Source organism: Echinops telfairi, unplaced genomic scaffold, assembly GCF_000313985.2.
Source record: "Echinops telfairi isolate 266 unplaced genomic scaffold, ASM31398v2 ScPeMD7_9;HRSCAF=40, whole genome shotgun sequence".
Lineage (NCBI taxonomy): Eukaryota > Metazoa > Chordata > Mammalia > Afrosoricida > Tenrecidae > Echinops > Echinops telfairi.
Window position 1 is genome coordinate 52,002,876 of NW_022103906.1, and position 13,108 is coordinate 52,015,983.

Here is a 13,108-nt window from a genome sequence, read left to right on the forward strand (position 1 = left end):
AATGAATGTACAAATGTGCTTTGCACAATTGATGTGTGTATGGATTGTGATAAGAGTTGTATGAGCCCCTAATAAAATGATTAAAAAAAAAAAAAGAACTGCCCTAACCTTTAGCTGATTTGTCTACAGCTGATACACAACACAGACAAGATAAAACTAAAGAGGAAGGGTCACATGAAAGGCCAGGCAAATTCTCATGACAATCCATCTCAGAGGTTGTGACAAAAAACAGAAACCAAATGTAAAAACAAGATGATGTCACCTTCCTGCCTCACCCCCCGGGTTTCTTTAGAGGCGTCCAGCAGGCGACAGTGGCCTTTCCCATCACTGTACCCCCATGAGAGACTCAGGAAAGCTGCCTGGGCTCAACCTACTGACCCGGGAAGCTCGGCCCCTGGTCTGCACTTGCACTTGCACTCATTTCTCTCTCAGCATCCAGTGTGAGATATTTCTCAGGGCAAGCATAACTTTCTTAGCCTTCTTCTCCCATGTCTCACCTCCACAAAGGGCCATTATTTCCTTCCACGAATAAGAAAGCCAGGCACAGTCACAGAGTTCATTGTGCTTCGTGTGACCCACGTGTGACGGAGTATAATCAACTCCACAAGGTTTCTTGGCTTTCGGCTTTACAGAGCGGTGTCTTTCTTCCGCTGTGCCAGGTTGAGCTGCATCAGCTAGTACTCAAGTGCAAACTATTTGCACCACCCAGGGACCTACTTCTACCATGAAAACTGTGAGGACTTCACATTATTCTAAAAATATTACTCTATAAAGGAAAGTTGTAACATGACCCACTTCCACGCTAGGTGATTATCTTGATTACTCTCTTAAACTGGGTCCTGATGTATTTTAAAGTTGGACAGTAGTAAAACAGAACAAAGTAGCTAACAAATCATCTTTTCAAAATGTGTGTGTGTGTGTGTGTAGACAAGCACCCTACGGAAGAACAACAAAGGTGGACACTTAGACTCCTTCCTTCTGGATCTCCGTGCTCTCATAGAAAAGTAGGGAAAACACCAGGTGCTGTACGTCAACCATACACTCCCAGGGGATAAAGGTACAGAGAAAATCACTGGTCCACCTTGCAACACAGTGTTCAAGACTGTGATCTGTGGAAGGCACATCTACTCATAAGAATTCCAGTTTTTGTATAGCATCGCTTCCCAAAAGACACTGCTTTTTCATGTGGCCAAGGAGCGCGGCAGATGTGTGACAGACACAAAAGGCCTGTGCTACCGACTAAATGCCATCTTATCATTTACCTTTAATATTCACTCTGTGCTTTCCCAAGTGCGCTCACTGTTATCATTTCGTGCAATACAACAATGTTGCGAGGGAATGAATCTTAAGTCATCCTAAGCTGCGTTTCAGGAAGGAGGAACTGACATGACAAAACCAGGTCTAGAACCCAAGTGTCTCAGCCTCTTCAACCAGAGCACAGACACAGAAACCTATTTGTGCCCACTTTCTTAAATTGAGACTCATTTGGGGTAGAAAAAAAAGTCAAATCATATACAACGGAGGCCTCAGGGATCAGGGTGTAATTTTCTTGTGAAGCTCTGCTGCAAGAGAAGGCAGGGGAAAACGATCTTGTTTCTGCTCCCCCCCCACCCCCCACACACTGATGAACCCTGGTGAGTCGTGCTCATGTGGGACATAACTGATCGTCTGGCCTGTCAGCTGACTTGTGCTCATTCAAGGTGGGGCGGCAGCTAGGTCTCCACTGGGCCAGGAGGGCCTGAGGCCTGCCAATGCTCCCCCACTGCCGGACGAAAGTCTGAACAGGCTCGGCTGTGTCCCAGCCCCTCCAGGGCAACCCAGATGCCCCCCCCTTAGCAAAGCCGCAAGCACGCCCAGCCCCTAAAAACATCGTCTAGGAATGGCCATGGGCCGGAGGCGAGAGCATGCCCGAAGAGCTGACAATCTGCTGAACGGCCCCGGAGAAAAGAAAAACAAAGACCCAGACTTGAAAGAAAGCATGTTTCAACCAAAGAATAAACTGAATGTTAATAAAAAGGTGATTTCAAGTCAACAAGGTTAACTTGAGGAAAAGACCCAGGTTCTGTTTACTGGGATGAAAACAGCTCAGATGGAGCGATCTCTGTGATCACATCCTCTGGGTCCCTGCGTCCCTGATTTGCACATTTGTTTCTCTTCTTTGTTTCAAGAGTGTCCTTGGCTCCCAGGACAGTACAGTGCCAGACTAGTCCAGGGCGCGGACATGTTATCAAGAGTAGCAGTCTCCTAACACTATTACAAAGCTGAATCAGAATGATGGGAATGAGAACTGGAAATGGAACATCTTACGAAGTTTGAGAACCACGGTTCAAGATAAATGACATTTAATTAGGTGGTGTGTGGGAGTGGGGGGAGTATATCAAAAGCTTATCCAAACCCCCTTGCCTTTCAACTTCCCAGTCTGGAATTGGGACAAGGAATAATGCGCCACAGGCTTTCAAAAACTGTGGAGGTTGGAAATAATCTGCACCTGTCCAGGTAAAAGACCACCGCTGTCTCCTTACGGATATACAGAACGCCAGAGCCCACTGCGGGGACGGGTGCGGAGGAAAACAAGGAGCACAGTGGCTATCAACTACAACGATAAAAACAACACAACCATCCGTTTCAGTGCAGGGTTGGTTTTCGTTAAATTCAGAGAGAATTCATTAAAACCGGCTTGAAACATCGCTGTTGGGAATGCTGAAACTGAAGGGAGACGTAACTGTCACGATGCTGGAATGCCACGCACAGCCTTGTCACACCAAATCTGCAGACACGGCTGGAAGAGGAAAGGATTAGCACATTCCATACAGTGTGAGGTAGTCTGAAGTTCGCAGTCACTGGCTAAGTGTTGATTAGATAGTTTGTGTGCTGTCTTGGGCAGAGCCCATTTTTCCAGGGTAGATAATAATAAAAACCACATGAAACCCACTGCGCTGGAGTCAGTTCCAACACACTCACTGCCATCGAGTCAATGCCAACGCACCTGATGTTGTAGGACAGAGCAGAACTGCCCCAGAGACTTCCCAGACGCTCATCACGTGTTCCTCCTGTGGAGCTGCTGGTGGTTCAAACTGCCAGCCGAGCACTTGAACGGCTGTGCCACTCGAAACTCCCCTCAAACTCAGTGCCAGCGAGTCAACACCAGCTCATGGCAGCCCTACAGGGCAGGGTAGAAATGCCCCTGCAGGCTTCCAAGGCCGTGACTTTGTGTGGGACGAGAACGCCCCGTCTTTCTCTTGCTTGTGCCACTAGGATACCTTAAAAAAATCACTTTTTTTGGGTAGAAAGAAAATTTTTTGGAAAGGATGATGGCAACATGTACAAATTTGCTTGATACGATGGATGCATGGATTGTTATAAGAGCTGTAAGAGCCCCCAATAAAATGATTAAAATAAATTAAAATTTTTTTACATTGTTTTAAGGAGAAAACAAACCCAATGCCATCCAGTTGATTCTGACTTGTGGTGCCCTTACAGGGTAGGGGCGACTGCTCCCGAGGGTTCGGCGGCTGTAAGCCTGTCTTTAGGGGCACAGTCAGCCTCCCTGAGCCCAGCCCTTACCCCCGGTGCCACTCAGGCTCCTACCAGGGCTCCTCAGATAAGAATAAAAACATCTTAATTCATAAATACTTCTTAAACTCTTGATCAGAAGAAAAAGATTCCAAAATAGCTATCAATGCAAACTATTATTTATTTTGGATGGTTTTTCTAACCGCTCAAAGCGTTTCAGAAAGGTTCTCCTTTTGTGATTAACAGGAGTTTTGTAGTCTAGGAACCCAGGGTTCTAATGCAAGATCCACCCTCAAGTGATTTGACTTTAGGAAAACTGCTTAACTTCTGAGTCTTGATTTGTTTTTATAAATGTAAACTTATAGGCTTACAGTTACAGAGGATTGTGGGAATAAGTGGACAGCCACTCAATGGCACAGCCATACCCATATCTCACCGCTTTTACACAGAGGGTAAAACCAGTCATCTTTTACAGAAATATTATGGGCTATCAAGGGTTTTTAGTGCAGTGGTACACAAATCACATTTGTCTTATGAATAGACACAAAACTGTTACATAAAAATAGCTTGGCTAAAATGACTTGGCTGCTAGTTTTAGTTGAAACATAATTTTCAAAGACACCATACTGTTTTTCTTCATTAGCTTGTACAATGAACTGTGATTCCAATAATTAAATGAAAAGACCGCAGTAAGATCCCTAAAAGATAACAAATATAGCACTCCACTGTACCACTTTTTAATTGAGCTCATCTTTGGAAAGAATTCATATCACACATCTACTCTTTTTCAGAAATGAAATGTTTTCTCTGGACATGGGCCATGCCATTTAACTGTAATCTGTTTAAAGGGCTGACACTTTTTAAATGACTTTCAGAGTAACTGGGATCGTCAGGCCTAACAAAGTGAAGTCCAGTCCTGGTGGATGTGGAGAGGAGAGAAGGGGGCCTGGAGGCAACCGGCAGGGTCACTGGAACAGGAGAATTGATGGGGCTGAATGAGGACGGTGGCAGCCAGGGTCAGGGTATGGAATGATGGGTCAGAGACATTTACAGCACAGAATGGAGCAAGGGGGTCTGACTTGAGCCGTGAGCCTGTGTTAAGTGAATAACGCCTGCACAGAAACTGAGGCCTGCACGGAGGACCGGCTGGGAGAAGGAGATCCTGTGTGGAGGGTTCAGATAGGAGGAGGGCCAGCAGTCGTAGGTCTAATCACACTGCATTGGCTCACCTGGGGGTCGCTCCTCACCAGGCAGTTGGAACAAGACTCTAAAGCTTGTGAAGGGGAGAACCAGAGAAACGAACCTGTGAGTCACCATCATCCAGATAGGAGTCGAAGCCCTGGAGGAGACAGGGGGCTCAGAGCTGACGTTGGAACTCTTGCTGTAGTACAACAGTGCTTAAGGGGGAAGTCCAATGACGGCACACTCACTTGATCAACTTCCCCACAATCATGACACATGATCAGAGGGAAGACTATGAGCAATATAGAAAATTCTCTGAGTGTTAAACTCTCTGACATGTCCCTCAGCATAGATGGATACAATAATATGGATTAATTTCAGAGTATTAAGCTGTATGAAAGGAGTCACACACACAACTAATGAGATCATTATACAGGAGTAAGAGGAATTTGTTAGAGGCAAAGAAAGACTCCATGCCTTGATAACAGTGTAGGTTCTGTGAGTGTGGGGATCTGTCACACCTGATAGATACAAGTATTAAACTGTACTCAGAACGATACCTCTGTGAAACAGAGTACAAATGTCGATAGCCATAAACAAAGACAAGGGAATATGCGAATACAAAGGGTATAACAGGACAGTGAAACTGGGAGCTATTTCTTCTCACTTCAAAATGCTTTAATCATGTACACACACACACCCCCAACCCCTCACTGCCATCAAGTTGATTCTGACTCGGGGACCCTATAGGATGGGGTAGAACTGCTCCCGTGAGTTTCTGAGAAACTAACTTTTTAAAGAGTAGAAAGCCTCGCCTTTTTCCCATGGAAACACTTGTAGTTTTGAACTGCTGACCTTGTGGTTAGCAGCCTAATATGTAACCACTACACCACCAGGGCTCCTGCAAAAACTCATGGCCATGGAGTCGATGCTGATGTATGGTGGCACTATAGGGCGGGGTAGGACTGCCCAGTGGGTTTCTGAGACTTAACTCTTTTCGGGAGCAGGAAGCACCACTTTTCTTCTGAGGAGTGGCTGGTAGTTTTGAACCGCAGACGTGTGGATCACAGCCCAGCACGGAACTACCAGGGCTGGCAGGCTCTCTGAAGTACTCATACTCATTCATTTACCCACGAAAACGCAAAGCACTCTGTAACAATTTTAGGTTTCTGTTTTTTTATGGGAAGCCGGAAACAGCCTGCGATCAAGAAGTTTAGTATATGAAGCCAACGGGAAAACACAAGATGGAATAAATAGACCAATCTAAAGTATGGAGGGGTCTCAGGGGAACCATCAGGGTTGCTTTATTCTCAGGGGTCAGGAAAAGGGGTTTTGTGAAGAGTTTTCCAGAAGAAAATGGAAAGTCAGTACAGGAAGGGGGTGTGGCTTCCTTGGAGGCGAACTGGATTCTGAAGGTCAAAAGTACAGACTCTGATTGGGATGGAGAGCTCCTGACCTGAGGAGGTGTCCTTCTGCAGCGCTCAGTGGCTCGGGAGAGCTGTCCTCCTTTCCAAGGTGAGAAAAGGGATCCGGGAGGATGCGATCCGTGGGGCCGCAGACCTGCGTGCAAAGCTGGCTACGGCACAGCTCTGTCCTGAGCTGCATGCGAGGGACAGGCACTGGGCCATTCCCAACTCTCAGCAGCCCTCTGGAGCAGGGCAGACTGGCCCGTGCGGGAGAGTTACTGTAACTCTTCACGGGAGTGTGAAGCCTCATCTTTCTGCTTCAGAGGGGCTAATGGTTTTGAGCCGTGGGCCTTGCTGTTAGCAGCCTAATGCGTAAACACTATGCCACCAGGGCTCCTGGGCCCTGTAGTTACTTCATATGTTTTACTTTTACTCCACAACAACCCAGCGACATAGATACTAACTCCCAACAGCCTGTTCATAAACAAAGTAGGCAACTTATACGAAGACTGGGTGAACACAAACCTAAACTACTGGTTCCACATACCACCCTGTTCTCCTGCATCAGTGGAGGACCAAGGATACCTCGCTTCCATTTGAGTTGGAAGACAGACAAAATGAAAACCCAGCATGTTTTAAACAATTTCTAGTAATATTTAATTGAATGATGAGTCTTCCGCAGTATAGTTGAAACCAAACCCAGTCCACTGCCAACGAGTCAATGAAGACTCCAAGCAACCCTATGGAATAGAGCCGAACCGGCCCTGTGAGTGTCTAAGGCTGTAAAAGTTTATGGGAGTAGGAAGCCCCATATTTATACCTGGGAGCAGCTGGTGGTTTTGAACTGTTGATCTTGTGGATTGCAGCCCAATGAGTAACCATTACGCCACCAGGGCGCGCTCAGTACAGTCTACACCCTCACAATAGCAGTCACTGCAGTTGACTACTTGTATAGATGTGAAACTGCACTTATCTTTTAAAACCAAAAACTAACCACTGCCATCTTAATGCATTTTGTTTACTGGTACTTAACACAGGTGCTTACGAGGTCCGAGGCAAGATCTGAGAATACACCAACTCGGGCATCTTCGCAGCCACTCTTGAGGTACACAATTATCACTGCCATTTACCAAGAAGGAAATCGGGATATTAGAGATGCACAGTAACCTGCCCTAAGTCACCCAGCTGCCAAGGATTTGAATTTGAATTGTCTGAGAACTCACTTTCAGCCACTTTGCCCAACTGCCTTAGGTTTGAAACGGAGTGTTCCAACTGTGTCGTGCACCTTTTTGTTTTGTTCTTGACTTTAGCTGTGTGCCAAAACTCATCCCCCGTCCCCCCTGTACTCCTGCACCACTCAAGTGATAGCTTCTTTTCTCCCCCTTCACAGAACTGAAGCAAGAAGCCGTATGCTGCTACTTGAGGGCTCCTGCCTGATTCAACAGCAGAAAGGGCACACTCCCTAAGCGCCCGGCCAGCCGGGGGAGATTGCCCAGTTCCAGGCAGGTCAGCCATCACATCCTGACACCCGGAGGGCAGCAAGAAATGTTCACTCCCCTTATCACAGGCAGAAAGGTGAGAGTGGCGCACTGGTACGGCGATCTCCTGTCAGGCTATGGGACTAACTGAAAGGGCCCAACACCTGAGCCCCTTCGACAGCGCCGAACTGTGCTAGCCAGGGAGAGCTGCAAAGAGGCTGCCCCATTCAACCAGAGTGAATGAGAACACTGTCCTGTTCGAGCGTGGCCTCCCTGGTCTCGGGCGAGGTTGAAACGTGAACCCCGGGGCAGGCTCATCCCCACTTCCACTTGGTCCATAATGAACTCTAAGACACGCACACACAAAGCCTCTTTTGCAAATCGCCGGACTCGCTATCCATTATGTTATTTAAGGCACATACAGAAGCAAAGTAAGTTGAGCATTTGGGTAACCAGAAAGGGCTGCAGTTCACGCACAAGGCATCAAGCTTTGCGTGTCTCAGAGAGCTGGCTGCTCTCGGCTGGGGTGCACTTGGACTCTTCTGCCGGTACTCTCAAGTTTTGGGGGACCTGTGATCTCATCTGCTTCAAAATTAGTTTTCAGTATTTGGGGCCCTGAAATTCCATCTGTTTAAATCTCATTTCTGTATCCTAAAATAAAACTAGGGGGGGAAATGACTGATGCCTGAGCTGAGTATTAAGAATCCAGAGGGTCAACATAACTGGGCTTGGAGTGCACTGGGAGGTGAGGCTAGGAGTAGAGTGGGCTGCATAGAGGAGTGCTGACCCCAGGTCCCCTGCTCTTTGATTTTTGTCCTGGGGAAAAAACGAAAAGCATCTACAGACGGGCAATGCTTGAACTCGGGTTCTGTCAAAGAGAGGAATGGGCTGCTTCTCCTGGAACCAGATAGACACAATTTGCTTCTAAACATACAAAGGGCGCACCATCAAGTTTGTAGAAAAATCGGAATGAAAAGAAAAAGAAATTTTCCCTTGAACTTTTTGAAGCCCCTTCATTTTAAGCAGAGCCTGTCCATATACACAGAAAACTATGAAGGCTAAAGACTTCAACCTTGCAAGAAACTCCTATCCTGGGTGAAGCTAAAAAAGGAAGCTGATTTTCTGGGGTTCCGGTGCCCATGCCAGTAGGCCAGGCAGTGCACCCCAACATGATAAATAACAAAGAAAAGGTAGTATTGCCTCCTCTCCATCCCTAATGGCTCTTCCAGAAGAGACAGGGGCTGAAACAGTGTTCTGGCACAGAGAGCAGCAGGGGGGTGGAGAGGTCCACAGACAGGAGGGGCACAGGGCTCCCAGGGGTGCTCAGCCCAGTAGGTATTCACTATGCAGATTGTCAGACTAGCATAGCACACCATCCTGTCCGGGTGCCCCTAACGTGTTGCACCCTTTCAACTTGCCCCAAGGCAGTGTGGGGCAACTACTGTGAGCCTAGAAACAATCTCCCCCACCGCACTTTAGCCGAAAAAAATACGATGGCATTATATAGCAGGAATGCAAACAATTCCAAAAACCATTCTGCCTCGCTCTCCAGATGAGAGAAATGTTTTGGTCATCAGAGATAGGCTTCCTGCAGAAGCTGTGCTAGGCTTAGTCAGACCAGTGCCAGGAATTCTGTGAACTGGAGGTCGAGCTGCCAAGATTCAAAAGAAACGTTGTTAGTTAAGTGTTTGCACAGATACCAAGAGGGGGAGTGAACAACTGCCAGCACACAACTCAGCCACACAATACAGGCCAGAAAACCAAACACCCAGCTTCCCCTCTTCCCAGAATATTTCCTAACAGCAGGAGCAACAACAAAAGGGTTCTTACCTAGCTCTCCCCGTAGGTTGACAAGTTCTTGAGATAGGGCTTTGTGTTGTTTCAGCGCTTCCTCCCGCTGTGGAAAATACACATCAAGTTACTAATGTTTTCAAGAGGGTCTTTACCGTGAGGCACCCATTTGTTATCAGTAGGGAAACGAGACCCACAACCGAGAAGCCAAGATCTAAATCATTTAGGCTAACAGTTTATGTTGTCACAAAACACAGATACATCCCGTTAGTTGTTAAGGAAATCAGTGCTTTAAAAAAAAAATGTAGGCTTTTCTCAGGTCCTGGTGAAAAAAAACAAAAACAAAAAACTTCCATTTGAAGAACTGAATGGTCCATTTCAAATATTTACTTTGCGTCGATAGGTCCTTGCGGACCCACGGAACCTTTCAGCTAAGGCATACTGCACTGAAGACGCAAAACATTCTTCTCCTCCAAGGGCAATAAAGGCCTAATCAGTTTAAGATAAATATTTAATGTTCTAGACATATGCTAATATGCACTCTGTCCTATATTCACCCATAAAAAAGTTTTGCCTAAAGGGCCAAGCCTCCTGGTTTTACTTCTGAAAGAAAGGCCAAAAAGTTTGTTATGAAACTATGGAAAAAACAAGAACAACAAAAAGATCCTTTAGAGAGTAAATTAAAATCAGCCGCATACTTGTTTCTAAGAAGGAGTAGGTTTTGTATCAGCTACAATTCTAAGGAGATGGCAGCTGTTTCATATTAAAAGCACAGTTATCAACCTTTGCGATACAGAACAACCTTCGAGTTACCAGCGACACACAGCAATCCCACCGACACATACATACTTTTACAAATCCAATAGTTACAGAGTCGCTCAGGGGGCCGGTCGGCTAGCTAAGGAGACAGACGCCAAGCGCTCGGGCAGTGCCCTTCCTGGGAGTGCCGGGATGGAGCCCCGTGGGGCAGCGATCATGAGACCCAGCCTCTGCAGGCAAGGGTTGCTTGTCACTCAGCCCACTGCCCCCTAATTCCAGGCAGCCTTTTGCCCAAGTCCCTGACAGTCCTCCAGAAAAGCACTATAAACAAATACTCATTACCCTGGTTGCGGTACACGGAGAATAGTGGCACATTTTACTGCCGGAGCAGCCCATTTTCCAGCTTCTGTCTCCAACTCCCCACCCCCTGCACTGTCCGAGAAGTGCACAGGTGGCCACGCCACCCACCAGCAGGGCTGTCTACATTCAAAGCTCTACCAGGAGGAGCGCCATTGGCCCTGGGCGAGCCTGACTTCACGGCTGTCCTGCAGGTTACAGAATGCCTCAGCCTCCTCTCTCCCACAGAAGCTGATACTGCAGCTTCTGCCTCTGGCAGGAGCAGCCTACGATCACTTAAAGCCACAGCCCTTCATTTATGAAAAACGAGAGGCAGACATTAGACTGATCGATTGCCACTTACTTAAGTATCAGCTGGTGGAGTGGAAGGGAAAACACCGACCTTCTCTTTATGGATAGTGGAGTTATTTTTAGATCTGTGAATCTTTTTATTCCCCTTTCTAATTGAGGTCATTAGATGATCGCTTTTACTAATAGAAAAGGGAAACATGTTCTCCAAACCCCGTGCCCTAAACGAGCTTCGGAACTCAGGGAAGTGTAGGGGTGTTGTGGCTTAGAATTTCAATAAAACGAGTGGCGTGGTGTTCAAAATTAAAACTGGATATTTAGACCACCGTGTTGATGTTGGGGCAAAAAAGAAAAAGAAAAAGTTTGCCATTCTGATTTGAGAGTGAAGATTTTATAATAAATGTGTTATTTTCATTTGGAGCCGTTCACTTGAAAAGACTAAGGAGATGAACCCTGCTTGGCCCCACTGCCACATGGAGAGTTAAGGGCGACCTTTGAATCGAGCACATTTTTGCCTTCATTGTAGTCCACGATTTTAAAATGTGGTGCTTTCAGTCATTCTGAAATAAAAAACCAGGGTGCCCACGGTTTTGAAATTTAACAAGCAGCTGTTATCTAATGTACAGAACCCGAAAGAGAATCAGCCTACCGAAAAATAGGGGGCGGGGAATCAAGCAAATCAAATACACATCCATATGTATTTACTTTTCAAAACTCTTTAGCTCATGACTGTCCTTGTCGAGTAATCTAGTTCAAGTCGGCCGTGAGGGAGTTTTGCCTTTCACGTGCCGGGAAAACCAGGAGCAGTGTGACTAGATAACCACAAGATAGCCTGGAACACAGTCGGTGTGAACTTGCCCAAAATTCGCTCTTCCAAATAGTGGCCAAATTGCTAATCGAACCAAGAGATGCCAATCGGAAGAAATTAAACCTCTCTATTTTATGGAAATAAACGCAAGTCACTGTCATCAAGTACATTCTGACTCATGGCGACCTTACAGGGCAGGGTAGGACTGCCCCTTTGGGTTTCTGAGACTGTAACCCTATGGGAGCACAAAGTAGACCTCCATCATTTGGCTCCTATCTGGAGTCCCAGCCCACCTGTCCACGTCATACCTGCCACGTGCGTCCCAGCTCCACAGTCTTGTCAAGGGCACCCTTTTTGAAATGTCTGGTCATTTTTTCCCCCGATTCACTTTTAAAAACTTCTGGGAAGGCTACGTGTCAACTTTAGACACCTAACCTTCTTCCCCAAATGCCACGAGTGGAAACGGATCTTTCTGAACTGTTAAAAGTTATCATCAGTCTCCATCGGTCAAGCATCACTCCCGTTGCTGTGAAAAATAACAGTTTACGACACGAGCCCTTCCAAGGAGCTTGGACTTAGGCAAATTAAAATCCTCAGGCCCATTCCTCAGGTCATCTCCATCTGAGGGGTACAGCATAGGGTGATGGCAAAACCCAGGGCTGTAGAGGCAGACAATTTGTCCTAAGCACTTACTAGCTTATATTTCTCAGATTTCTCATCTAAAGAGCAGGAAGGATGCCTAACCCACGGAGACAGTGAGCGTCGACCCCGAGGACACACCACAATGGGCGCACACCACACGCCCGCTCTTCTCTCCCTGCGCGGCCTGCCCAGACACCGACGTGCCATTGTCTTGTAGACGATGAAATGCGTTTACCCCTTAAATACGAATCCACTGTTCCTTTTTATTCAGCTCCTTCTACAGACAACCAAAGTGAATGGCAGTTCCTGTCTTAGATGATAAACTTTATAGTCCGGAGAAGTTTATTTCATTCTCTTCAAATTGTAAACATGAAAATACCCCACACAATGGGGGCCAAGGAGGGAGGTGGGAATACAGGATAGGAAAAACGCTTTCATTCTCATGCATTACATGAATGAAGTGCTCCAAGAAAAAATGGATTCACTATAATTTAATTAGGACTCCCTAGGACACAGGCACTTAGACCCTGGCTGCGGTCCCATTAGTGTGTCTGCTACGGAATAGCAATGACATCACAGGAGACTTTGCTGAGAAAAGCCACCTCAGACAGCTCAGATGGGTGCTGTCTGACAAGCAGCGCTCGTATCTCTAGTGCCGTACCATGGAAGAGCCCAGTGTGCCCACTGCTTTTGATCTGACAGTTTTATTTTTAGGAGACGGCTAGAGTCATTCAAAATTCACCTTTGTTTAGGTGCTACAGGAAGCTAGACTCAGCTTGTTGTTATTTTTTGAGAGTGGGTTGGAAAGAGGGAACCGATTACAAGGAACTATATGTGACCTCCTCCCTGGGGGACGGACAACCGAAAAGTGGGTGAAGGGAGAC

The 13,108-nt window shown here is 46.6% G+C and overlaps 1 protein-coding gene across 6 annotated transcripts in view; it reads right to left on the minus strand.

Annotated features, from left to right (window-relative positions):
- MTUS1 (microtubule associated scaffold protein 1) overlaps window positions 1-13,108 on the minus strand; it is a 170,189-nt gene that overhangs the window by 15,838 nt on the left and 141,243 nt on the right. For 5 of the 6 annotated variants that reach the window (XM_004696163.2, XM_045286920.1, XM_045286919.1 and 2 more), the window contains one exon: window positions 9,410-9,476. In XM_004696163.2, the coding sequence (XP_004696220.2) occupies window positions 9,410-9,476 (67 nt within the window). Of the gene's footprint in view, window positions 1-9,409; window positions 9,477-10,471; window positions 10,573-13,108 lie in introns of those variants that run through there. The other variant, XM_030884593.2, reaches the window with a different exon arrangement.